This window comes from Paraphaeosphaeria sporulosa (assembly GCF_001642045.1).
Source record: "Paraphaeosphaeria sporulosa strain AP3s5-JAC2a unplaced genomic scaffold CC84scaffold_1, whole genome shotgun sequence".
NCBI lineage: Eukaryota > Fungi > Ascomycota > Dothideomycetes > Pleosporales > Didymosphaeriaceae > Paraphaeosphaeria > Paraphaeosphaeria sporulosa.
Genome location: NW_017253360.1, coordinates 4,302,054 through 4,325,454, shown reverse-complemented (window position 1 = coordinate 4,325,454; position 23,401 = coordinate 4,302,054). Strand labels below are relative to the sequence as shown.

Sequence of the window (23,401 nt, the reverse complement as noted above, 5' to 3'; positions counted from 1 at the left end):
CGGGTAATGGGCGACCCGTAAAGCACCTCGTTTCCCCAAACGAGTGGTGATATCGTTTTGGAACATGTCTTTGGCGCCCACACCCATGCCGCATGCGCAGACAAGCTTTGCGCCAGGGCCACACGTTTCGAAACACGTCTAGCCCGGCGAATCTGCAGCGTCCCCGTCGCGATCCAACCGGGATGCTCAGCCCTGGAGGAGGTCGCAGCCCTTGGCGCCGCGCTGGACGTAAGCGCACGCGCAGCAGCAATGGCAGCGGCTACAAATGGCAGTTGGACGGAGTGCTGAGCCTTGTGCGACACAGCCTCCTTTGCGCGACAGGCAGTCTGCAAGCGCAAGCGGCTTCGATGCAGGAGGCAAGCTGGCTGCCGCAAAGGTCGTCTGGGAAAACAAGCTTCGGCTACTGCTCACCCGCCGTTAGTGTACCAGGTTCGTCTCCATTTTACCCCAAATAGATCGCCGACAAACCCGATCGCATCCGTCTCCGAACACCACACCGGCTGTGCTATTGTTTCATCGCACGCAAATAGCACAGACGTTTGCGATGCTCTCTACGCGGTATCCACCTTCGTAGCGAAACCTACCAGTTCCGCACGAAAAGGAACGCGAATAAGACGGGACAACGTCAAAAGTCGTAAAATGAGCGCCCAGGATTTAGAGTAGCGGCGTGACGCAGTGCAATATCGAGACCCTGCCGTGCCCATGACAACAGATTGATCGTCAGCGTGGGAGCATCGGAGCACGCCCGTGATGCGAAGGAGCAAAATTCATCGAATGTTCGTGGGAGGCTCAAAGGAAGAGGTAGGCACCCGCAAGAGAGACTAGGGGCCTTCATATATGGACGGGGGCAGCAATCTTGCGCTATCCCGCTCGAACTTGCTCACGAAAAATCACACGGCATTGTTCTTCATGAGTACCACCCGCCAATGCCAAGACGCGCATTCGCGGTGGGTGGGATTGAGATTGGCAGGAGACAGGCATGCGTCGTGCATGACATTGAAGAAACATGTGTAGCAACTACGCCGTGACGACCGTTGTTGGTCACGCGAAGGTGGCACAGCATTTGAACACGATGAACTGTCCGCAGAACCAATTCGCTTGGGGCCACGCGCGAACGCCACGCGGTTTTGCACATAGAATCTCAAGTTGCTAAAGGTCAACCTTAGGGGCTTCCGCTGACACCTTCTAAGTACGCTCGTGGACCGGCGACGCACAGCAGGAGAAAAGCTCACGATTCCAATACCGCGGCTGAACTCGATGTCGCAGCAATCGCTAGTATCGTGCTACCAACAAGTGCATGCTGCAGCAAGACCAGCGGTCTGAAACCCTATCTTCTTGAATAACGACGATGGTAAACCACATCAGCAGGTGCTCAGAGCAGCAAACGAGGGGACCAGATTTTTGGCGACGCCATCTCAATGTTCCGAATAATTGTAACCTGTTCAGAAACTGGACAGGGTCCAAACCCACGACAAAGCCTCATGGCGGGACTGGTTGCATTGCTTCCTAGCAAGTACAACTAGCCCTCAGCTGTTCAACTTCCACCACCCCGCTCATCTCTACACTTATAATTAATCCTCGCCCTGCACCACCCAACCCTCCTGGCCGCCCCAAACTCTACCAAATCCGCCCCTACAGCTTCAACATCCTTATACGCCTCCGGCGCCTCTTCAAACACGAGATCTTTTGACTCACACACCAACCATGTGCCCTTGCCGCCTCTCGGCTTAAGCAGATTCGACACTTTGTACTTATGGCTGAGCGTCGATAGCGCTTTGGCGCGCGACATGCTCCTGCCGGCGCCGTGGGCGAGGGAGAATGCGTTCTTGAGACCGTGCGAGGTGGAGGAGGGGAATTGCGGGGCAAGGATGAGGGTTGGGGTATCGCGGGAGCCGGGAAGCGGGAGCATAATGAGAGGAAGGGATGTGCCAGGGGAGAGGGTGGGTGCTGCGCCTTTGCGGTGGATGTAGGCGTCGGTTCCTGAAGAGGCGGAAGCAGCCGCTTGTTCGTACGTGTCTCCGATTTTGGCTGTGGCGGGCGGCCATCTGACGCGCTCGACGTTGTTGTGCCATATGTCGACCACGCGGCGAGCACACAGCTCGGTCTTCGCACGAGGAATAGCATCGTGGACGTTTACGACATCTGTGTCATTCTTGCCCAAGCTCCAGGCTGGTTGACCCGGCTCGAGACAGCTCAGGAAGCGCAGAGCAATGAGGTCGCGATTTGCTTTCGCCCATCGACAGGCCCTGTCGTGTTCCTCGAGATACTCCCTCGCCTCTGCACTATCCTCTTTCAAGCTGACCTGTCCCTCAGACGTATACTTTTTCAAGACACTGGATCCGTACCCTCTCGACCCCGAATGCACCAGCAGAACCTACAAAGTCAGCATACTACTCCACTCCACGTCACCAGAACGAACTCACCACCTCCCCCTCCACAAGCCCACACCCAACCTCCGCCTCTTCAACAACCTGAATCTCCGCAAAATGATTTCCCGCCCCAATCGTTCCTAAACTCCCATCCCACTCCTCGCCCGCGCCACAATTCCCTTCCCCATCCTCCAACCACCTCTCCCTCTCTTCCGCCGTCCGCCACGCCCCCTCCAGCCCTCGCAGCTTCTCAGCAACCTTGCTCCCCTTATCACCCTCCACCTGCTCCCTCGATAGCCGCGTCCTAAACCACGCCATCCCACACCCGATATCGCCGCCAATCAGCGGCGGATGGATCCAGCCCTGAGAGACAAAGACGGCGCCGATGGGGAACTTGAAGCCGGGGTGGAGGTCTGGCTGGCCGACTGCGTGGACGAGGCCGGGGAGGGTGTGTGCGGTGGTTTGGAGCTGGTCGAGGGAGAGCTTGTCGAGGGCGGCGGTCGAGGCGAGTACGTGGATCGGGCAGGTTGGGTTTGCTTCCGCTGTGGGGTGCTTAGCGATTGACTGACATTGCAGAATAGCGTATGTGTGCATTTTGGTCTGCACGTCACGGGAGGGAGGAATGACTCACGGTGCACGCCCGCTTCTCTGTTCACGCCGACATAGTCCTCGCCCGCAGAAATCAACAGCGACACATCGTTCCGTATGGCTCGTTTCCAGTCCTCTTCACCCACGAGCTCGGCGCCAGATCCGGCGATGAAGATGCGTGACGGTTTTTTGATGCGCAGTTTGGACTGTGCGGCTTTGAAGACGAGTTTGCAGATCGAAGTTGGCGAGTTGGGATCTGGGCAGGCGTTTGAAGGGAGGAGGAGCGGTGCTCGCTGCGTTTGGTTGGTGTTAAGTGCGATTGTCACCCGCGTTGGCGGGAGTCGTGAATTGTGTGAGCACATTTGGTGACTATCTGGTGTTCGAATCTCTCTGCTGTTCTGCGGATCCAGAGCGAATGAAATGTATGATTGGTGGTGTGAGATTTCAACATCATGGCTCTTTACGTTTTATTGTAGTGGTCGACTTGTGGCTGTGCGTGCGTGAAGTTGCTCACTCAGTTCGACTCATATGAGGCTGAGGGCTAGACGTTCTCTGATTCGGCAATTGGGTCGACAACATGGGTTTAGCTGTACCTGCTCGCAAGCGACCATCATCGAAATGGACTTCAAGACAGCCTAGGAGTGCATCGCATTAGGTGAGGAATATACAACACGCTACAACAGAACAACATTAGCCCTTTCTACCCTCAAGACGTCCAGTGAGGCACCTGGGCCTTGTCGCCAATCACGCCGTCCTTCCCATTGACACCATTGTCAATCTTTGCCGGAGTAGGCCTCTTGAAGTGCGGCTTGAGCGGCTCCCAGCTCTCCGCATTGTACCCCTCCTGCACCTTCTTGCACTTCTTCAGGCCCCAGTCCGTCACGCCTACCATGAGGCAGCTCTCAAACATGAACGCCATGCTGCCCTCGCCGACTTTGTGCGGCTGCAACGGAGCATTAGATGCTTTTTCGTGGGTCGAAGCATCTGGACCGTGGCCTGCCATTACGTTGTGGAGCGACGCCCCGGCGGGCTGGAAGCCTCCGCCGGTTTTGGCGTCGTATTGCCCTTGGATCAGACCCATGAACTCAGACATGGTGTTGCGGTGGTACCACGGCGGCCGGAATGTGTCTTCTGCGACGAGCCAGCGCGGCGGGAAGATGACAAAGTCGGCTACTGCAGTGCCAGGATGGTCTGATTGTGCGGTCAAGACAGTGTAGATGGAGGGGTCTGGGTGGTCGAATGAGATGCTCCCCATTGTGTTAAAGCGGCCTAGGTCGTACTTATATGGGTAGTAGAGACCGTGCCAGGCTACAACATCGAAAGGAGTGTGTCCTTGCCTGGCAGAAAAGAGGTGACCAGCAAATTTACACAGCACGTGCCATTCTGTCTCGGTGTCCTCATCGAAGTCTGCGATGGGCGCCTGGAAATCGCGTGCGTTGGCAAGACAGTTGGAGCCAATGGGACCCAGTTCTGGCAGCTGGAAATGACCTTGGTATAGTTCGAGAATGTAGCCTCGCACGGGTCCTTCGGGAAGATCTACGCGGTACTTGATGCCGCGTGGGATAACGCAGATCTCATTTGGTCGCACGAGTAAACGACCAAGCTCTGTGCGAATGTCTAGCACACCGTGCTGAGGTACTATAAGGAAGTCTCCGTCGGCTGAGTAGAAAGCCTCTTTCGCGTCCATGCTCTTTCCTGCTGCATAGATGTACATGCCGAGACCTTGCTTCATGGTAGGATCACCGGCACCGGCGACCAGGTGTAGTGAGTGCACCCAGTCCACCGTCTCGTCGAGATCGAATGGGTCCCATCGAAGCTGGTTGGGAATGTGGTGGATCTTCTCATAAGGTTTGTTCTCGGGGTTGGTGTTGTATGTGGAGGATTCGCGGGGTTCGAAGTTGCTGTGCCCGCATGAAGGCAGTACGCGGTACAACCACGTCTGCTGATTCTCATGTCGTGGTGCCGTGAAGGCGGTTCCGGAGAGCTTTTCAGCGTAGAGACCATATGGCGGTTTTTGAGGAGAGTTTGCGCCTATTGGTAGGGCTCCCTCCACAGCTTCTGACCTGTCACATGTTAGTTGATGTGGTTGCGCTGAAGAATGTTGCGAGGCGCACTCATGGTAGGAGTTGAAGCCATTCTGGTACCGATACTTTTCTTTGTGGGCGAACTGTGTGGAAGGCATCGTGGATGTCAGTGTAGTCTGGATTGAAGAACTGCTCGAGGTGGCGCTTGGTCAAGGACACAGCAGTCTTAGGGACTTTCGTCTGGCGGATGGGGAGTTTTTTAAGCAACGTCTGCCGCCTGTTCCTGGGGTGCAGCGGGGTGTGGGAATCGTCATACGGGTCGGCCGGCCGCAATGCCATGGCTCCTGGAGACGCGGCTTAGGGCGGCCTGTGGTTCCGTACACAAAGCGGAGGCGTGGAGCTTCCGGCAGCTCACATGTGGCGTGCGATGCTGCAGCGGAATTGTTGCGCGCTGCCCTGGCCTAGTCGCTAGCGCCCGCGCATATCCCCCGCCTTCCATGCGCATTCCGTCACCAACCGCCGGAGTCGGCTTGTGAAGAAAATGGCCGCACCGGAAGTCTACTTGTGCGGCCTGTATTGGCCTTCTCGAGCACAGAAATACTGGCTCGAAATACATCCGTCCGTAGCCTTACCATGCCTGCCCTTCGCTCGTGGTTCACCATCCCCCGTGGCTCGCACTTCTCGCTTGCCAACATCCCCTTCGGCATCGTCTCAACCGCGACTTCCAATTCTCCGCGTGTTGCGGTTGCCATTGGCGACCATGCCCTGGACCTCGAAGCCTTCGCTGCGAACAATGGCTTCTCCGCTCTCTCCGCGATCCAGCCACACCAGGCTGTATTTTCCGAGCCTTCGCTGAACTCTTTCGCTGCCCTTGGCCGCCCAATGCACGCAGTTGTCCGAAAGTATATCCAGAGCGTATTTGCCGAAGACACGCCATATCCCGACGTCTTGAAGAACAACGCAGCGCTGCAGAAACAAGCACTGTTCCCCTTGAAAGATGTCCAGAAACACTTGCCGTTCAAGATTGGTGACTATACTGATTTCTTTGTCGGCATGAACCATGCCTACAACTGCGGTGTTATGTTTCGTGGGGCAGCCAACGCCTTGAACCCCAACTACAAATACCTCCCTGTGGGATACCACGGCCGAGCCTCTTCGATCGTCCCGTCGGGCACGCCCATCCGTCGTCCGCACGGTCAGTTCTTGCCGAACCCAGCTGCAGACGAGAAGGTTCCCGTTTACGCACATATCAAGAAACTCGACTATGAGCTCGAGCTAGGCGCCTTCGTCTGCAAGCCGAACAAGATGGGAGAGCCTGTGCCCATTGGCCAGGCCGAGGACAATTTGTTTGGCCTAGTCATGTTGAACGACTGGTCAGCAAGAGATGTGCAGTCGTGGGAATACGTTCCTTTGGGCCCATTCAACGCAAAGAACTTTGGCAGCAGTATCAGCACCTGGGTCGTCCTAATGGATGCTCTTGAACCTTTCAAGGTCAAGGGTATCGAGAACGACAAGGAGGTCCTGCCTTACCTCAAAGAGAAAGATGACAAAACTGTGTATGACATACAATTGAAGGTCGATTTGAAGAGTAAGCTTTCTTCGCCGCCAAATGTGACCAAGACTGACATCCAGCAGCAAACTCTGGCAGCACGACCACCGTCGCAAACTCGAACGGTCGCCATCTGCTCTGGTCATTTCCCCAGTGTCTGGCCCACCATACATCCACTGGTTGCAATCTGCAAACTGGCGATCTGCTTGGTTCAGGAACGATAAGCGGCACGGCTGCGGGGGAATATGGCTGTCTGCTTGAGGGTACCGAAGGCGGGAAGAAGCCGTTCAAGGTTGGTGACGAAGAGCGGACCTTCTTGCAGGACGGCGACGAAGTCACTTTCACAGGTGTCTGCGGTACCGATGAAGAGGCTCTGGTTGGTTTCGGGCAAGTCACTGGCAGGATAGAACCGGCGCTGAATCTTGGCTACTAGCGTTTCCCGTATAGATGCAATCACCTATAGACTCGTTATAATGCATGAAATAGCCATTGTCAAACGATAAACATTTCCACGGTTGTCACCATTGCTCGATTAAGCCAATTAGCGAAGTGCTCCATGCATCTTGCTGGCAGTTCATAGTGATGGAAATTCGCCGCACACCACGGAACCCGGACAACCATGATGGTCACCTCGTACGAATTCGCCATTGCATCTCCAAGCGAGTGCTTCGAGAAAGAACAGAGCCGCACAACGTAATCGACAATGCTGCAAGCCAAGGGCCCGCCCCGCCACGCACTGCCACTACCCAGCGCTCCGCATCGCGCTAGTGAGCGGCCAAATTCCGTGGTAGCTCCATCGCATCCTTCCCCGCCTTTGTATGGCATCGGATATCTTTCGGTCGCAGACGATCTCTGGGGCCATCCGAGGTCGCATTCGATCAAATGAGAACAGCAATTGGTCCTGCATGAGGTTGTTTCGCAGTGTACGTTAGCCGCAGACTGAGGCCAGCATCGGATGGTGATGCAATGAGCTTATTGCCAAACTTTCTCCACTCCACGTCTCGTCCTAGAGTATAAGATTGCTACCCCTCTTACGTAGCTCTAAATCTCTCAAGCTTATCCAAACTTCCTTTCTCATCCCGCAACCCAATCCGCGTCACGGAATAGATCATGACTTTGGCTATATATGTCGCGGCTGCGGCCGTAGTAACTTTTTTCTTATATCGTTTGCTATATGGAACGGATCAGCCACACATCAAGGGACTTCCGGAGGTGAAGGGACTACCGTTGTTTGGCAGTCTGTACGAGCTTGGAGAGGACCATGCGAAAGTTGCGCAGGGTTGGGTGAAGAAGTATGGCCCGGTCTTCCAGGTACGAATGGGAAACAGGGTACGTTTCTTCCATCTGTATCCTCTTCGATCCTCACAAAATGAGACTTCAAGCCCTGACCATGATTCCAGAGAATCGTCTTCGCAAACACCTTCGACTCAGTTCGCCATTTCTGGATCACACACCAGTCTGCACTGATCTCGCGTCCAACCCTGCACACCTTCCACACCGTCGTCTCCTCCTCCCAAGGCTTCACCATCGGGACCTCCCCCTGGGACGAGTCCTGCAAGAACCGCCGCAAGGCCGCCGCCACTGCGCTCAATCGCCCAGCCGTCCAGTCCTACATGCCCCACATCGACCTCGAATCCAACGTCAGCATCAAAGAGCTTCTAGCTGACTCCAAGGGCGGGGAAATCGACCTCGATCCGCGCGCGTACTGGCAGCGATATGCGCTCAACACGTCGCTTACATTGAACTACGGATACAGAATCGATGGTGACAAGGACGACAAGCTGCTGCACGAGATCACGGATGTAGAGAGGGGCGTCAGCAACTTCAGAAGCACGAGCAACAACTGGCAGGACTACATCCCGCTGCTGCGGCTATTCCCCAAGCAGACGAGAGACGCGATCACGTTCAGGGAGAGGAGAGATGTGTATCTGGACTACCTGCTCAAGGGCCTGAAGGAGCGCATCGCCAACGGAACAGACAAGCCCTGCATCACCGGCAACATCCTCAAGGACCCCGAAGCCAAACTGAACGAAGGTATACATCTTCTTCCCACACACCTCCTGAACCACTCGCTAACACCCCCCCAGCGGAAATAAAGTCCATCTGCCTAACCATGGTATCCGCGGGTCTCGACACCGTGCCCGGCAACCTGATAATGGGCATCGCGTACCTCGCCTCACCCGCAGGTCAATCCATCCAAGCCCGCGCCTACGCCGAAATCCAAAAAGTCTACCCAAACAACGACGCCTGGACGCGCTGCCTCGACGAGGAAAAGGTACCCTACATCACCGCCCTCTACAAGGAGATCCTCCGCTTCTGGACCGTCATCCCCATCTGCCTGCCCCGCGTCAGCATAAAGGACATACCCTGGAACGGCGTCATTATCCCCGCGGGAACCACATTCTATATGAATGCGTATGCCGCGGACTACGACGAGACGCATTTCAAGGACCCGGAGAAGTTCGATCCGGAGAGGTATTTGGATGTGGCCGAGGGAGCGGGGACGCCGCACTATGGGTATGGCGCGGGGAGTCGCATGTGTGTTGGCTCGCATCTGGGGAATCGCGAGCTGTATACCGCTTTTGTGCGGTTGATTAGTGCGTTCGAGTTCAAGCCGCCGAAGGACCCGAGGGATGCGCCAATTCTGGACTGTTTGAAGGCGAACGCGATTCCCACCAGCTTAACGATGGAACCAAAGTACTTCAAGGTAGGATTCAAGCCCAGAAATAGGGCCTTGTTGGAGAAGTGGATCAAGGAGAGTGAGGAGAGGACGAAGGAGTTGATGTAACTACGCTAATCAAGCGGATCACTGTAAATGTTCTGGGAAAATATTATATAAACTTAACACACATCACATGCATCATTTGGTTGAGATTGTCGAAGATGCTTTTGCTTTCTGAGCTTGACAATCAACTCTTTCCCAGAATCGAGGACATGAACACCCTTACTCCCGATCCAAATCAATGACTTAATTGTCATACGGGTATCATGAACAGGCACCGAAGTGCGTGGAAATATTCAAGAGCCGGGGACTGTGTACCGAGGCGTAATGTAATAGAGCTCACAGAGGGCTGCAAGACTAACAGTAGTGGGACTGACTGGACGGCTCAGAAGGACTTCTACTCGTCGTCCTCATCCGTCTTGTCGCCGTCCATGTAGGCCTCCATACGGCGAACGTTGTCCTCAACGTCTGAGGTATCCTCCTTACCGGACTTCTGGAAGCGTGGGCGATCGTCGGCAATGCTGAGCTGAAGCTTCTGGTGATTGTAGCCCTTCCCATCAAACGCAAGCACGAAAGCCTCGGCGCCTTCGAACTCTTTGAATCGTACAGTCAGGATGCCCTCGGCCTCCTTGTCATACAGGACGACCTTGGTGACCTCTCCGAATTTCTCGGCGGCCTCACGCATGTCCTCCTTGATCTCGAGTACAGCACCCTCATCCTCCTTGTCGTTGATCTGGGCCAAAGTAAAGGCCTTCTTGATGATGACGTACTTGGACCATTTGTTCTTTTTCGGCGCAAAGGCCTTCTGCACCTCCTCCTCCTCGTCCTCGGACCATTCAGCGAGTTTCCTGATATTGCGTTAGGATGGCGATCAGGCGAAGCCAGGCGAAGCCTGGAAGAGCCCACATACCGATTGAGTTCTGCGCGAGTACGCTCGGCGGCCTTGCGGTCCTTGCGGACAAGTTTGCTCTTCACAACCTCGCCATCGGTGTTCTTTTTGAACGACATGTCCGCTTCCTCGACCTTGATCACACCCTCCGATTTCTGCGCATCGAGGCGGAAAGGCCAACCATCATAGCGCATGATGGCCAGCTCAATCGACTCCTTCTTGAAGTAGACAATGAGCACGTCGCCGTTGAACTTGCCGTCCTCATCGGTATACATCTTGATGCGGGGCTTGCCGTCAACGCCCTTCTCGATAATCCCCGCCTTCTTGAACGTCTCCTCGATTTCCTCGAAAGTGGCGTCGCGAGGAATGTTGGACGCATAGATAGCGCGGTTCTCGATTGCTTTTTGCTGCTTCTTAGTGGACGCCTATTGGTTGTTAACTGTAGAACTGGAAAGGTGCCGCAACAACATACGCCTGCAGTGGTCGGGGCTTCCTTGCGCTTCTGGCCGGTGCCGTGATCAACAGTTGCACCGCCGGTGTTCTGAGCCTCCGGAGATCCGCTATTGGCGGGAACAGCGGCAACTGAGTCCTCGATGTCCTGACGGCCTGACATGATGTTCTCGGTTGACGATGGCTTGAATTGATTGATTTCAAGAGGACTGTGTAGACAGTCAAGGAGCACACAAAGTATGGAGCTTTGCTTTCAGACTTTGAAAGGTATCGCTAGACGGCTCACGATACTGCAAATTCACAGCAAGTTGCTCAAATGCTTTGTGCTGAAGTAGAAGAACCTCAGAGTGGCCCCACGAAAAGTGAGCAAACAATTGGCAGTGCAGACGGCTTAATGTCAGGTGCGATCGCGCGAAAGTTTGCGAGCGGGTGCGAGTGCAAGTGGAAGAGCGCGGGGTGAAGCTGTCGAACGCCGTTGCGATCAAAATATATGCGCACGGGCCGCCGTCGTCGCGCGGTGACAGCAGTCACGCGTTTGTCTGGTGCCTGGCGGGGCCGACTGGTTTTCCGGCACGCGGCAAGACGAAGTGAACGTCTGGTTACAGTTAGGAGTTGGCCCTGGGGTGATGAAGGGGGCGCTGACCTGTTCTGAGGTGCTCAAGGGATAGCTGCATGGCGGGCCTCGGTCGTTAGTCAACTGAAGGGTGGATGCCGTCCAGCATCGCGATTCCCGAGGGCGTAGAGGGACCTACACTGAGCGTCGCTGGGCATTGAAGCTGTTTTCGAGGCCTTTCAGGGGCGGTAGGCGGGCAGAGTGTGGTGTCCAGAGGTGTGATGAGGTGGAGCGGTCGGTCGGCGCAGATGCTCGAAGCTCTCCGGGAAAGATGCAGCGCACGGGCACTTACCCCACCAGCGTCTGACGGCCTCGCCGCTTCCGAGCTCTTCTCAAACAAGCACACGACTCGAAATCGAACTTGCCTGGTTGCGCCTCCTGCGGCAGACCTTTATTAATCATGATCCGACCGCCGTAACTTTTGCTGCTCGTCTTCCACCACTCCTCCTACACTCTGCACTCCACCCCGACATGCGCGACCCTCTTCCGGCCCCTGCGCTCTTCGTGGAGCTCACAAAGCCCCTCGCTAACAAGTTCTCACTGAACACCTTGCCATATCACGCGCACGAGATCCTACTCGGTTTCCTATGGTATCATTTCATCCTCTACTATCTTTCGCCGACCTTGTCACGCATACTATGCCCTCAAAGATACAATGGCTTCAACAAGCGCACCCGCTTGAACTGGGATATACACTGGGTCTCCATGATCCAGGCCCTGTTCGTCAATGCTGCGGCACTGTATGTCATCTTTAGTGACCCTCAGCGCAAGGAGATGGATTGGAGGGGGCGGCTTTGGGGGTACACACCAGCTAGCGGCATGGTGCAGGGCTTCGCTGCAGGTAAGCTAGAAGATCTCCGGAGGTTTCTAGCCTGCAATATTGGAGCACTATGACGACAATTCCATACGGATTTGCTGACGAGTACCTAGGATACTTCCTTTGGGATCTCCAGATCTCGTCGCAATATCTATCGCTTTCTGGGATTAGCGCCCTTGTACATGCTATCGGCGCTTTGGCGGTTACGTGCATTGGCTTTGTGGGCAACCCAACCGCACCAAGGCCAAGTTCAATAAGCTAACTCTTTTACAGAGACCTTTCGGAAACTACTATGGCCTCTCCTTCGTCTTGTACGAACTCTCGACACCTTTCCTAAACATCCACTGGTTCTGCGACAAGCTTAATCTTACCGGCTCAAAGATCCAATTCTATAATGGAATCGCTCTGCTTGCCACCTTCTTCGGCTGCCGCATTGTATGGGGCACGTACCAATCCGTCTTGATTTACTCGGACATCTACACAGCCTTGACAACATCTTCGGACCCACTAGTATCGATGCTAGACACAGGAAAATGCGAAAGCAACGCAAGCTCAATCAGTCTTGGTTACATAAGCGGCTGCGGCGCCGGGGACCTTCCTATGTGGTTGGTAAGCATCTACCTCGTTGGCAACACCGCTTTGAGCCTGTTGAACTTCTACTGGTTTAGCCAGATGGTGAAGGCTGTCAGGAAAAGGTTCGTGGCGCAACCGGGGAGCAAGGCGAACGGACAGACGAAGAAGGGGCAGTAGATGGACGAAGGACAACGACAATAGAGTAGACATTCTTACACTGTCTTAACAAGGCTAGCCTATCATACATTAAGAACGCTTGAGTGCGACGGTCTCCAAAGTTGATATCCAGCCAATTGTGAATTGCATCTCCGCCTGCTATGACCGAAGACATCGTTCTGATCCTTCAAGTAGTCGTCGGTGTTGAAGGGTCGACCTCATGAATATGGCGAGCTATGATTCGGCGAAGGGAAACTACCAATTTGCCCATCATACACTGGTGTCGAGGTCCAGGACATGGTTTCCGACACACCGTAAGCTGCAGCATTATACGGGAATGACCTAACAGTCTCAGTCTACCATCACACCACATTCGGCGTAGCACCACTCACATCTCTGAAAGCCCATCGTAGGAAGAAGCAGTCTCCGAGGTATTCGAAACCGGCGTATACGGTCTCGTTGACGCCGGATATACAGTGAAATGTGCCTGGCTGTTCGCAGTTGTAAGAATATCGGATGTGAAATTTGTACTGCAGAACGACGCTGACGGCTGGAAGAGATAGGAGTGCGGATCCACGAAGCCGTATCCTGCCGACAGTGACGACCATGGCCTCATCTGGCTGTCGATTGGGCTGCCTCCCGGCAGACTACCTTGACTTTGACTGCACTCATCCACGACCGCTGTGTGTTCGAAGAGGTACGGGCTCGGCGATCTCGCGTAGGACGTGTTGTCATCTCGATAGTGAGGCCGGAGCGGAGGCGTTCGGGGTAACGCTGGCTGGGATGAAGGACGGGACAGGCTTCGCGTAACATCGGGTCTACCTATCGAGTGTCGTTCAGTGGGCGGCAGCAGAGCCATGTGTGTGGCAATAAGGTATACCTGGCTGGGAACTGAAGGTCCTGAGGTGCTGCACCCACTCGCTTCTCGTCTGCTGTTTCTTGCCCCGGACATAGCAACATGGCGTGCCGTTTCGTTGACATCGCTTGCATCCCGGCTTTCCGCCATCGCACTTGACTTTTCTATCTCTACAGCGGGCACAAGCAACGTGCTTCATTTCTGGCATTGGTGAGACCATGCTTCGAGAGGCGCAAGGTGGATCGATTGAAAGGATTGCACTATCGAATGGAGATGGAACGATATCGTCCACGGGTCTCGAGGTATCCGAACAGAGTTTCTGACGTGACAGATGACCTCCAGCCAGCGAATATATAAAGCAGGCAACCCATCCCACCTCATCGCATACTAAACATCTCAGACCCAGCACGCTGGCATGCGGCGATCCATCTCGTTCTAAAGCACCAAAGTAACCACAGGAACGCAGTGCTCTTGGCTCAAAGCTGAGCCTCAGTAAGCAGCCCTAGCATCCACCACACCAAGGAATGTACAGACTGCTACTCGCTCTGTATGTGGTTGAGTTTCAGTGCAGGCACCGTTGACCGAAAAGAGGACATCAGGCCGACGGGAGGCCATGTAGCATGCGGACCGTGGGCCGAAGGCTCTTGGCATCTTCTTTGTGGCAGCCGCCTCACCGACTCCGAGGAGCCTCTGATGAGGGCTCAGAGGTTTAGGCTTAGTTGTACGAGAGGTGCCTGTGGCTGGCTGCGGAGGGAGTGGGCGGATTTTGTCTCCTGAGCGCCGCTCACCGCCCCTTGCTGCGGTGTAGCCGCATCGCGTGGTACACCAATGCTCGACGTGACGCGGGCTGAGATCACAGCTTGCGCATTCCCGCAAACTTCATTTGAGATGTCATGCACGCCTAAGCCATCCCCAACGTGGCACAATAAGTTGTCTCATATCAGACACCGGCTAAACAGACACCGTCCCGAGGTCGTGTATGTAGGCCATCTTTATCGGAAGGTGAGATGGTGTGAAGGATCGAATTTCACAATTTTTTACGCGCATAACAGACGTGTCCGACCATGTCCAAAAGTTTACTACATTAGGTGGCGTCTGCGTGGTAAATTCTTCTGGAAGGTCAACCAGCCCCCGTGTAACAGCACGAAAATAGGACAAGTGGGGACAAAATATCCAGCGTGCAACCGCGTACAAAAACGGACTTCGTGGCAGACATGTGAGATGTCCTTGGATCTGGAACAGTCAAGTGGAGCGCAATCTTTTGCCATTTGTCGATGGATTATCCTGTTGCCGGTAGCGATGCCCTCGGCGGTTCCATGGTACCTTCTACCAGGCAGCGCAACGAGACTGGACCTGGAATTTGGGAGTGAAGCTGTGTCACATTGGAACGGCAGTGGTTTGTTTCCCAGACAGAAGACTTCAGCGTAGCGATGGTCGTAGGGCTGATGAGGGCGGTACCCCGGTGGCCAAATAGGCCCTGTTCGCTACGGTTGTTGGAGGTTGGACTCATTACCTTGGACTAGCACGCGAGCAAATAAGATATGGGGCATCGTTGGTATCGTCTCGCTCGCGTGATGTGGGCCTGACGCGTCGCACTGACCGGGGGAACATCAACGGGCATCAGTCGCAAAAGGTAGTATGTCCGTCGCAAAGTATACATTGATGGACAACAGCCACGGAACCGAGTGAATTGATTCCGACATGGGCTGACAGGTCAACACCACTTTCTGAGAACCGAAGTCGTTGAGAAGGTATTGCTTATCGCGTGCTGCAGAGGAAGGCACGATGGGCACTCCTCCACTTTTGCTTTCCAAGGTTGCAAGTTCCAAAACGATTCACGTGACCATGCCATGCCCAAGTTGGCCTTGTCCTCCGATCCCGAACGATTGGCTCAAGCACACTCTTAGAAGTTGGTTGCCACCGTAAAGTCGGCAATGGCCATAGCACATTGGAGTCAGTGATCGCCAGCGAAGCGATTGAAATCGAGTCAAGCAGAATTCGCACTAAAACACGGCTCGGGGATTCCCCACACGCACATCCCTTTAGCGCACGACAGGGCTCAGGTCTTCCACCCCGAATCATACCATTCAACCCATACAATACTCTACCACATGTTGTCTCGTGTTTGAGTATCTCTTAATTTCCGCGAGTTGCATAAACGATTGCTCAAATGGAATAGTTGATCACTCACTTTTGATACTGCCGAATATGCACGCAACTGAGGGCTTGTCGTGTAGTATGGAGCTATCCGCGCCTCCCCGCTTTTTAGATCTGCCGAAGCTACCAAACTTTGGTCGCCGAGTCTAAGGTCAGGCTGTCGATGATATAGGCTTCAGAGTTCAGGCTAGTGGGCAAGGATGGGCATGTTCATCAATTCGAGGCAACGAACGCAGGAAAGGACCGAATGACAGAACGCAAAACTATGTAAGCCGAGATCATGCGGGTATCGAATGTCGTGATAGAACGAATACAGGTCGCTGGAAAACATGACCATGCATCATTTTAACCGCCGCAAGGCCTTCCAGGGATGGATGGTATTTGCCTATGCAACGGCGTAGCACTTGCAGCCCCCGAAGACCAGGAATATGAAACCTTAACACTACCTCCGCAATCGCCAGCTTCCGCGTTCACGTCTTCCGGAATATCTTCTCGTCGCGGGGATCCCTGGGCAACACGACCACGGTATCGAGCTCGCGATTCATGTCCCGTGATAGGCTGCGGAACCGTTCCTGGGAGGTCCCGCTTTTGAGCGACGTGCTATCTTGCTTGAGGTCATGGGTGCTTCCGTGCCCAAAATGGGAAACTATGGCCTGACTGGCTGTAATGAACCAGGGAAGTCTGCCGTGAGGTTTGACTGTATGCACCTTTAGTTCGGCAATTGGAGTTGGCCAGCCGTAGTACTTACTCGTCCAGTATTCGCGATGGTCCTCGTCGTCCGGTACAATGTGTCCACGGCTAATAATCTTCGTGATGTAAACCAGCCCGTTTAGGACTGTGTACACCAAAAGCCCGGCGATCAATCCGTATGCAGCAGAATAGCCAAACGGAATGAACATGACAGTGACGAAGGCTGGAACAGCATCGCCAATGTATCTCCAGTTGATCATGACAATTTGGCGCATCATCAAACAGCCGACCTAAAGGCGATTAGCATTGAGATGAGGCGCTGAATTAACAGTGTTATTTACCAAGATCAAAGTGCATCCAGTCGCCCAGGGGGGGATCGAAGCGAAGATTGGAGCAAAAAACATGGAGATAAAGAAGCATAGGCCGCAGGTCATGGCTGTCAACCCTGTCTTCCCACCTTCGGCGATACCAGCTCCCGATTCGATGAAAGCGGTGACGGGAGAAACGCCGAGCAGAGAACCAATGGAGATGCACAATGCATCTGTGCAATAAGCGAGCGTAGATCTGGGGAAATCTCCAGTGTCTGGGTCAACAACGCCGGAGAAACGCGCCATACTGTATAGTGTGGCCGTGCAATCAATGATGTCGACGTAAAGAAAGGTGAAGAGCGCGAGTGCAAAGTGCGATGGCGCAGTCGATATATCCCAACGCAAGACGTTGAGGGTCGTGATGGGATGGAAGTCGACAACTTGTTTGAAGAAGTTCCAGCGATCGTCGCCCTGCTTGGTGTGGGGAAAGTAGGTGAAGGATGTTCCTCGTCTATGCTGCACATCAGTACGCTGAAAGATGACGGCAGGTCTTTACTCACGGCCAAGAAATGATTGATACTAACGCAATGCCAGCAATCATTGCGCTCTTAACCTTGTAGGTCATGAGATAGGCTGTAACTACACCTCCGCACATGATGCCAATCCACATCTGAAATTACCCGTCAGTTGCCGTGCTCGATGCAAACTATTAGCCTGTAGCTATGCGCAGGAACTCACCGTTGGAGAAGTCATCTGGTGGCTCGTACAGAAACCATTCTCGTCCTTGTAGACGTCCGGACATCCCGCAATCTCGAGGGGTGTGTTTTTGGCTCCCTGGATAGCACCAATACCTGCGGAGTGACCCAAACCGATCTCGGCGAGAAAAAGCCCAATTCCACATGCGCTCGCAATCTTCAGCGATACGGGAATAACCTTGACTAGCCACTGGCGCATCCCAATGAGGGACAAGAACATGAAGAGCCATCCTTCCACGAATACGGCAGTCAGAGCCAGGCTATACGGCACAAAGCCGCTGCCGTGAAAGCCCACAATTTGGTATGCAAAGTAAGCATTGATCCCCATACCAGGTCTGTAGGCAGTATCAATATGGGCACTTCGGAAGTAGAGCTATTAGCAGAGCTATTGGTGGATAGCTTACCCAAGTGCGACGGGCATGTTTGTCAGGAAGCCAAACAAAACACAGCTAAATCCCGCTATAGCAGCAGTGGCTGTAATCAAAGACCGATGTAGATCTGGTGCACGTTAGCATAGTCTTGAATGGGGTGCAAGACACCATACCTTCCACACAGAGAGCATAGGCTCTGTCGGTTGTGCAAAGCGGGTCGTTTGGGTCATTGCAAACACAGTTACCGCCCGTGTCGGACAATACGGTCGCCTTCAGGAGTCAAGACCAGACCACGTAGATGGCTGTCAGACTCACATTCACGGAGATGATGTATGCCATCGTGAAGAACGTTGTTAGCCCGGCACGTAGCTCGGTGGTGAACTTGGTGTTCTTGATCTCGAAGTCCTTCGACGATCAGCTGCTATGTTCCACAAGGAAAAGGACGAGAGAACTCACATGACCTGACCCTTCGAGGTGGAAAATCCGCCCAAACGTAGACGCCGCTACCCGACGGTCAACGGTGTCGATTTTGCGTTTGATAGCGTTCATGATGGAAAGCATATAATCGAGATTGATTACAAGGATGCAAACGTCGATTAAAATGTAAAGGCAAACGCTCTTCCGTCGAGGAAGATTAAATAGATATCTTTGAGCCGAGATCCATGAGAAGGAAGCATTAGGAGAAGTGTTAGGTATGCAGGAGGTGCAATCGACCAGGACAACGTGAATTAGCCTGCTCTCGATATGTCTGCAGGGGCCAGCGCAGGATAGACCGATGTCAAGCAAGGGAGTTCTCGACTTTCAAATACACAAGCAGACGGGGATGAGGCTGCAGACAATGGCCAGCCACGAGACGTGGTGAGAGCAGAATGCGGGACAGAAGAGCTGTCAAATCGTAGTTGACAGAGCCGTCACCCATGTTCAAACAATGGGCCACAGCGCCCTGTCATGGCGGCCTGCAGCTGCAGTAATGTGACGCTGTGGAGATTTGGTTTGCTAGGGACCGAAGAGCGCGGTCGTGGCTGCGGGTACCGAGTCAGGGATCTCGTCCGATCCTTGAACCCTGTTCTTCAACCGCTCATCAGGAACAGCTCGTCGATCTAAGCCTTTCCGGTTGGCGATCAACCGGCCCGCGTCTGTCCTAAAACGACGAACATTGGAGATCTCCTCTCGAGCAAGGACAAGGATTGCACTGTGCTGCATGTTGTGGTAGGGTCTGACCCCTAAAGACCACACCAGCAGGGGCAGCGACAATTATCCCGCAAGTTTGCTTTGCAGTAAGTGTGCGAGGTCGTGAGCGGGAGTTGTCTCTGCAGGAAAACCCCTGGCCAGAGGCCAAAGAGATCGTCTTGTTTGCTCTGCCGACTGCGCTCGGGAGGGAGGAGGCGGTCTCAGACTGTAGCAGACGCAGCCTTGAATGCATGACACATGACCTTTGGATTCACATTGTGTCTGCACATCGCCCGATTGGATGGCCGATTGGAACCCGTCCCAACCGAAGAAGAGACATGTAGCAGTGGGGCACCGATAAGCTAACCAATAAGTGGAGGTGGTACGACATAAAATTGCGAAGGCTCGAGTCAATCTGCGTAACCGTACCAGCTTGGCCCACGTGTAAGCGAAACTCTGGCGGCTGGAGTAGCTCCGCGAAGCCGAAAGATGGACATTCTGGCTCCCATATCCCGCATGCGAGCACAGCAGCTCTGGTCCCTGCTAGTTTGTTCTCGTCCTCAACTTTGAGGTCCTTATGAAGACCCTCTCATAGCCCAATAAAGCCACAGGCGGAATGTACGACAGTCGACGACCTCAGGTGCTCTTGTAAAAGAGGCCCTCGTACGCCCGCCCTGACCTCTCCACACTAGCTACCAGCTGTCTGGTCGGCACCTGATCATGCTTTTTGTATCTGATAGCGATTAGCCACCCGCGATCTTTCTTGGTACCGAGCATTGGCTCTTCTCTCGATGCCTTTCCGTAATTTCTAGGGCCCTTCTTACGACCCACACGTTGTTCTCTTTTTTTTTTTTTTTCGTAATGTTCTCCGCCGACCTCTCCTGGACGGATTCGAGTACAGAGAAAGTTGGCGAGCGGAGAGAAAGAAAAGCGAAAGAGCGCTCTCTGCATTCCACGACGCCTTCTGTCACCAGCTCTCGGAGCTCGATAACTTCATCACTCGCCGACGAACGACAGCTGTGGTGGACGTCGAGCCTCCGAAAGGCGAAAAATTTCAAGCCGAACAAAAAAGCAAGACCTTCGACAAGCCGCAGCATCGTCACAGACGCCTCACGACCGACATCTACCGTTCTTCGCTCAATCGAGCCGGAATCAATCCGAGAGTTGAAGGATCCCTCACTACAACCAGGTTGGACGTATTCCTCTACGCTGTCTTCGAACCTTCCATCCGGTGCGCCGCTAGATCCTCCTGCACCCGAGTTCGAAGTGCCAGAGTTAGAAGGCGACTTGTCTTCGCGTGGTGCTAACTCTACTGGTTCTCGCTCTTCCCGTAAGCTGTGAATATCTCTCCTGGCTGTCGCAATACTGACTTTACACACAAGACGAGCGACGATGGAGTCTAAAGCCTTATCCCAAGCTGCATATCGCTGATGAGATCGACGAGATCCAACCACGCACTCCTCGCTCTTTCATCACTCGCACGACACGGCGGAGTTCTGTAGCCGCACAATTCGACGACATCGCCACAATCACACCGACAACGTCTTATGAAAATAAAAAGCAGTCAGTTTTCGCTATAGTAGAACTGTCACTCCCAAACTTACACTGTAACAGAAATGGTTCTGTGAATATCGATGCCAGTATGGGACTTGAGCGCCTGAAACTGCAAGACCAACCTGAGGAAGACGTGGCACCAGTGCCACCAATTGAGACACACCGATCGCACGCCAACGGCTTCGCATCTTCAAAGTTGGCTCCGTGGGTCCCTCCTAACGACTGGCACGTCTTGCAACCCGAGAGCATGCAGGATTTTGAACGGCCGCTCAAGCAACGCAAGGAGCTGCCGCCAACGCCAGTATTGAATGGAATTACAATGGCGCAGAACAGCCTGCTGGAACTCACCAGATTTCAGCGGTTCATTAGGCGAATGGAGAGTGCGGGTCCGAAGGTCATCCTTGACCGTCTCAAGGAAGAATGGGATGACCAAAACGACGAGGAAACCAACGAGGAGTTGCATCTAGAGAAGCGATTGTGGGTACTGTAAGTCAAGAGACATCCAAACCATCGACGCTACCATATGAGACACATGCTGACTCTGTGCAGGACTGCATTCCAGCTCCAAAATACGGGACGACTACAATCAAATCCGCAACCGAAGTGCAACACAGGCAAGATCCTAGAGATGTACGGGGATCTAGGTAAGTCGTACCCGGTCAACACAATCCATCGCGTAGTTGACCGTTAGTAGCGGAAGTATACCAGCTCTCTGCGATGCATCCAAGACACAAGGTTCAATACCTGACCACCGAACCTCAACGACCAATGCCGCTACCAGGAAACGTGTCGTACACGACGGTGTCACAGCCAGGCCTAATCCCGTGCCCTTGGCCAGATGCGACGTTCTCCCGCATTCGCGCGTCAACGCTGCCCTCACTGGTGCCATCATCGAAGCTACCGCAGCTGTTACGCGAATGCCACCGCTTGCTCGCGCCAGGAGGGGTGCTCGAGATCAGGATCATGGATGCTGCACCCTTGCGAACAACCGCAGGCCCCTTGCTAAGAGCCTGGATCGAGGATCGGCTGTCGATTAATCTGGAGAAAACTTTTCGGTGCTCCAAACCTTGCATGCTGTTTCCTGGCTGGATTGCTGACGCGGGCTTCGAGCTACCAACCGAGGAAGGCGTGAACGAGGTCATGCAGCTACCTTGCGCCTTCGATGGATCCTGCGTTGACGCGGAGCTCAGAATGCTTGTCGGACGAGCGCTCTGGAAGGACACCTGGGGTCCATACGTGGACGTTGATGAAACTTCCAACGAAGCACGATCCTGGTGGGAGGACGACGAGATCGTGGACGAATGCGTGAAACATGGCACAGTGTTCGAATGCGGGGCTATCTTTGCTTATAAAAGGTAGCCATTACTACGGGTTTGCTGGTCCAAGGACCGCGACCGACAATACGGATATGTTCGACTGTGGCGTGGCTGTTATCGGGCTTGTTCTGGCGGCCATCGGATCGCGTAACAGTTTGGGGTGGATTTCTGTTCTGTACCATGATACCACAGCTAAGCTTTTGGCTCGCATTTGAACATGGAAAGTGCCTGGTGTCATCGAAAGCAGCAACAAGGTTCCCCATAATCGAGTTGCGATGTCGTGCATTGCAACCAGGGACTATGCCCGTAGCGACTTCGTGGTTTAGCGCCAACACGTGAGGACCCGTACCCGCGTCTGGACCCTCTACAATCCCGACACAACAACTGCGAGTCCGTGCGACACCTCCCGTTTCATCAGCCTCGCTCGCTACGAAGTCAGCTAATAACACGTAAGTTGTCAGCTCACCACCTTGCATTCGCTCCTCTCTCCCTCCTATTTCACGCCAAAGGAACAAGCACCACATCACACATAATGCTCAGTAAACTCGGCACTAAGATTGCGCTTCAGCGGGCCGGCCTGGGCAACATCTCGCTGCCATCCTTACCGAAGAACGAAGGCAAGGGCGGAGAAGGCGGGCAGGGCTTCGAGTTCTCAAACCCCTTCGCGAACGTACAATGGGGGAAGGCATTCAGCTCGTGGCAGGCGCCGGCGGAGGGATACCCCGTGGCCGACCCGCCAACGATCAACATCCGCGCTCCAAGCAATGCGAAACTGAGGTTCCCTCCCATTGATGGTAGACCATGTGTGATTCTGTTCCTCAGGTTCTGCGGATGTCCCTGTAAGCTTTGCCCTGGCCAGGATAAAGCCAGAGAACCAGATTGCTGACATCGAACCCCACAGTCACACAGAAACTCTTCCTCCGCATGCGCTCCCTTGCAAACCGCCACACCGGCGTCCACTTCATCGCCATCTCACACTGCACACCCGAGGCGACCGCCGCTTGGACAAAAAAGATCGGAGGCTCATGGAACGTAGACATGGTCATCGACCAGCAGCGCGAGCTGTACGCGATGTGGGGTCTGGGCGTGTCGAACTGGGGCCACGTGCTCAATCCGCGTAATGGCATCAACCAGATAAAACTGAGCAAGCAGGAAGGCGCGGTGTGGCAACCTGTAGGCGAGGGAGGCTGCAGGTGGCAGGTAGGAGGCGCATACGCGGTAGATGAGAGGGGCACCGTGAGGTGGGGTGCGCCCATGCAGAGTGTAGACGAAGATATCATGTTTGAAGATGGCATCAGAGCGCTAGGCTTTTCGGCGGCTGCGCCGGGCGTGTTCTGATCCTTGTAAAAGGACATTTGGCTTTGGGCTCTGGGCTTTGCGAGGCGTTTGTGTAGGAAGATATCCATGCATTTCATGTGCGCAATTTTAGTATGAAGGATAGTCATTGTACTTTTCGCTCTGCGGTCGGCAGTGA

The 23,401-nt window shown here is 54.1% G+C and overlaps 11 protein-coding genes across 11 annotated transcripts; 6 read left to right on the top strand and 5 right to left on the bottom strand.

Moving 5' to 3' along the window:
* Positions 1-173: 173 nt before the first annotated feature.
* CC84DRAFT_158280 (uncharacterized protein) lies at positions 174-805 on the bottom strand. Its single transcript, XM_018185416.1, has 2 exons — positions 585-805; positions 174-400 (listed from the first exon to the last, which is right to left on the bottom strand). The coding sequence occupies exons 1-2, from the start codon at positions 702-704 to the stop codon at positions 260-262; spliced, it is 261 nt and encodes an 86-aa protein (XP_018043120.1). The 5' UTR covers positions 705-805; the 3' UTR covers positions 174-259.
* Positions 806-1,177: 372 nt separating this feature from the next.
* CC84DRAFT_1254944 (release factor H-coupled R) lies at positions 1,178-3,419 on the bottom strand. The gene is made up of 3 exons (XM_018184497.1): positions 3,001-3,419; positions 2,424-2,911; positions 1,178-2,374 (listed from the first exon to the last, which is right to left on the bottom strand). Exons 1-3 carry the CDS (start codon positions 3,317-3,319, stop codon positions 1,535-1,537), a joined length of 1,647 nt encoding a protein of 548 aa, XP_018043119.1. The 5' UTR covers positions 3,320-3,419; the 3' UTR covers positions 1,178-1,534.
* A 169-nt stretch (positions 3,420-3,588) lies between these two features.
* On the bottom strand, positions 3,589-5,369 carry CC84DRAFT_1109448 (Homogentisate 1,2-dioxygenase). Its single transcript, XM_018175227.1, has 2 exons — positions 5,072-5,369; positions 3,589-5,020 (listed from the first exon to the last, which is right to left on the bottom strand). The coding sequence occupies exons 1-2, from the start codon at positions 5,137-5,139 to the stop codon at positions 3,664-3,666; spliced, it is 1,425 nt and encodes a 474-aa protein (XP_018043118.1). The 5' UTR covers positions 5,140-5,369; the 3' UTR covers positions 3,589-3,663.
* Positions 5,370-5,503: 134 nt separating this feature from the next.
* Positions 5,504-7,031, top strand: CC84DRAFT_1109444 (fumarylacetoacetate hydrolase FahA). Its single transcript, XM_018175226.1, has 2 exons — positions 5,504-6,569; positions 6,617-7,031. Exons 1-2 carry the CDS (start codon positions 5,615-5,617, stop codon positions 6,961-6,963), a joined length of 1,302 nt encoding a protein of 433 aa, XP_018043117.1. The 5' UTR covers positions 5,504-5,614; the 3' UTR covers positions 6,964-7,031.
* Positions 7,032-7,375: 344 nt separating this feature from the next.
* CC84DRAFT_1254941 (cytochrome P450 phenylacetate hydroxylase-like protein) lies at positions 7,376-9,378 on the top strand. Its single transcript, XM_018184496.1, has 3 exons — positions 7,376-7,859; positions 7,931-8,564; positions 8,618-9,378. The coding sequence occupies exons 1-3, from the start codon at positions 7,641-7,643 to the stop codon at positions 9,316-9,318; spliced, it is 1,554 nt and encodes a 517-aa protein (XP_018043116.1). The 5' UTR covers positions 7,376-7,640; the 3' UTR covers positions 9,319-9,378.
* On the bottom strand, positions 9,377-10,993 carry CC84DRAFT_158125 (uncharacterized protein). The gene is made up of 3 exons (XM_018185414.1): positions 10,614-10,993; positions 10,163-10,566; positions 9,377-10,100 (listed from the first exon to the last, which is right to left on the bottom strand). The coding sequence occupies exons 1-3, from the start codon at positions 10,752-10,754 to the stop codon at positions 9,650-9,652; spliced, it is 996 nt and encodes a 331-aa protein (XP_018043115.1). The 5' UTR covers positions 10,755-10,993; the 3' UTR covers positions 9,377-9,649.
* A 549-nt stretch (positions 10,994-11,542) lies between these two features.
* On the top strand, positions 11,543-12,864 carry CC84DRAFT_1135696 (DUF887-domain-containing protein). The gene is made up of 3 exons (XM_018176070.1): positions 11,543-12,045; positions 12,135-12,241; positions 12,295-12,864. The coding sequence occupies exons 1-3, from the start codon at positions 11,676-11,678 to the stop codon at positions 12,769-12,771; spliced, it is 954 nt and encodes a 317-aa protein (XP_018043114.1). The 5' UTR covers positions 11,543-11,675; the 3' UTR covers positions 12,772-12,864.
* A 1,384-nt stretch (positions 12,865-14,248) lies between these two features.
* CC84DRAFT_1160010 (uncharacterized protein) lies at positions 14,249-15,096 on the top strand. The gene has a single exon (XM_018177380.1). The coding sequence runs from the start codon at positions 14,435-14,437 to the stop codon at positions 15,032-15,034; it is 600 nt and encodes a 199-aa protein (XP_018043113.1). The 5' UTR covers positions 14,249-14,434; the 3' UTR covers positions 15,035-15,096.
* A 947-nt stretch (positions 15,097-16,043) lies between these two features.
* Positions 16,044-18,490, bottom strand: CC84DRAFT_1192821 (uncharacterized protein). Its single transcript, XM_018181262.1, has 9 exons — positions 18,344-18,490; positions 18,203-18,292; positions 18,061-18,157; positions 17,921-18,014; positions 17,500-17,851; positions 17,322-17,431; positions 16,795-17,272; positions 16,512-16,743; positions 16,044-16,460 (listed from the first exon to the last, which is right to left on the bottom strand). Exons 1-9 carry the CDS (start codon positions 18,446-18,448, stop codon positions 16,234-16,236), a joined length of 1,785 nt encoding a protein of 594 aa, XP_018043112.1. The 5' UTR covers positions 18,449-18,490; the 3' UTR covers positions 16,044-16,233.
* A 1,428-nt stretch (positions 18,491-19,918) lies between these two features.
* On the top strand, positions 19,919-22,106 carry CC84DRAFT_1135693 (uncharacterized protein; the record flags this gene model as incomplete). Its single annotated transcript, XM_018176069.1, has 5 exons — positions 19,919-20,387; positions 20,440-20,620; positions 20,672-21,097; positions 21,161-21,255; positions 21,306-22,106. The coding sequence occupies 5 exons, from the start codon at positions 19,919-19,921 to the stop codon at positions 21,968-21,970; spliced, it is 1,836 nt and encodes a 611-aa protein (XP_018043111.1). The 3' UTR covers positions 21,971-22,106.
* Positions 22,107-22,329: 223 nt separating this feature from the next.
* CC84DRAFT_1109430 (uncharacterized protein) lies at positions 22,330-23,366 on the top strand. The gene is made up of 2 exons (XM_018175225.1): positions 22,330-22,766; positions 22,829-23,366. The coding sequence occupies exons 1-2, from the start codon at positions 22,460-22,462 to the stop codon at positions 23,263-23,265; spliced, it is 744 nt and encodes a 247-aa protein (XP_018043110.1). The 5' UTR covers positions 22,330-22,459; the 3' UTR covers positions 23,266-23,366.
* The last annotated feature ends 35 nt before the right edge of the window (positions 23,367-23,401 follow it).

Coding starts and splice junctions, on each gene's coding strand:
- CC84DRAFT_158125 (XM_018185414.1), bottom strand. CDS start 10,754: ATGTCAGGCCGTCAGGACATCGAGGACTCAGTTGCCGCTGTTCCCGCC. Junction 10,567..10,613: donor AAGCCCCGACCACTGCAGGC/GTATGTTGTTGC, acceptor AACAACCAATAG/GCGTCCACTAAGAAGCAGCA. Junction 10,101..10,162: donor ACTCGCGCAGAACTCAATCG/GTATGTGGGCTC, acceptor ACGCAATATCAG/GAAACTCGCTGAATGGTCCG.
- CC84DRAFT_1160010 (XM_018177380.1), top strand. CDS start 14,435: ATGCTCGACGTGACGCGGGCTGAGATCACAGCTTGCGCATTCCCGCAA.
- CC84DRAFT_1254944 (XM_018184497.1), bottom strand. CDS start 3,319: ATGTGCTCACACAATTCACGACTCCCGCCAACGCGGGTGACAATCGCA. Junction 2,912..3,000: donor CAGAGAAGCGGGCGTGCACC/GTGAGTCATTCC, acceptor AGCACCCCACAG/CGGAAGCAAACCCAACCTGC. Junction 2,375..2,423: donor GGCTTGTGGAGGGGGAGGTG/GTGAGTTCGTTC, acceptor CTGACTTTGTAG/GTTCTGCTGGTGCATTCGGG.
- CC84DRAFT_1192821 (XM_018181262.1), bottom strand. CDS start 18,448: ATGCTTTCCATCATGAACGCTATCAAACGCAAAATCGACACCGTTGAC. Junction 18,293..18,343: donor ACCTCGAAGGGTCAGGTCAT/GTGAGTTCTCTC, acceptor TGATCGTCGAAG/GACTTCGAGATCAAGAACAC. Junction 18,158..18,202: donor CATACATCATCTCCGTGAAT/GTGAGTCTGACA, acceptor TGACTCCTGAAG/GCGACCGTATTGTCCGACAC.
- CC84DRAFT_1254941 (XM_018184496.1), top strand. CDS start 7,641: ATGACTTTGGCTATATATGTCGCGGCTGCGGCCGTAGTAACTTTTTTC. Junction 7,860..7,930: donor AGGTACGAATGGGAAACAGG/GTACGTTTCTTC, acceptor CCATGATTCCAG/AGAATCGTCTTCGCAAACAC. Junction 8,565..8,617: donor CGAAGCCAAACTGAACGAAG/GTATACATCTTC, acceptor ACACCCCCCCAG/CGGAAATAAAGTCCATCTGC.
- CC84DRAFT_1109444 (XM_018175226.1), top strand. CDS start 5,615: ATGCCTGCCCTTCGCTCGTGGTTCACCATCCCCCGTGGCTCGCACTTC. Junction 6,570..6,616: donor ATTGAAGGTCGATTTGAAGA/GTAAGCTTTCTT, acceptor GACATCCAGCAG/CAAACTCTGGCAGCACGACC.
- CC84DRAFT_1109448 (XM_018175227.1), bottom strand. CDS start 5,139: ATGCCTTCCACACAGTTCGCCCACAAAGAAAAGTATCGGTACCAGAAT. Junction 5,021..5,071: donor GGCTTCAACTCCTACCATGA/GTGCGCCTCGCA, acceptor AACATGTGACAG/GTCAGAAGCTGTGGAGGGAG.
- CC84DRAFT_1135696 (XM_018176070.1), top strand. CDS start 11,676: ATGCGCGACCCTCTTCCGGCCCCTGCGCTCTTCGTGGAGCTCACAAAG. Junction 12,046..12,134: donor GGTGCAGGGCTTCGCTGCAG/GTAAGCTAGAAG, acceptor ACGAGTACCTAG/GATACTTCCTTTGGGATCTC. Junction 12,242..12,294: donor CGGTTACGTGCATTGGCTTT/GTGGGCAACCCA, acceptor ACTCTTTTACAG/AGACCTTTCGGAAACTACTA.
- CC84DRAFT_158280 (XM_018185416.1), bottom strand. CDS start 704: ATGGGCACGGCAGGGTCTCGATATTGCACTGCGTCACGCCGCTACTCT. Junction 401..584: donor TTCCTTTTCGTGCGGAACTG/GTAGGTTTCGCT, acceptor GGTGAGCAGTAG/CCGAAGCTTGTTTTCCCAGA.
- CC84DRAFT_1109430 (XM_018175225.1), top strand. CDS start 22,460: ATGCTCAGTAAACTCGGCACTAAGATTGCGCTTCAGCGGGCCGGCCTG. Junction 22,767..22,828: donor CAGGTTCTGCGGATGTCCCT/GTAAGCTTTGCC, acceptor CGAACCCCACAG/TCACACAGAAACTCTTCCTC.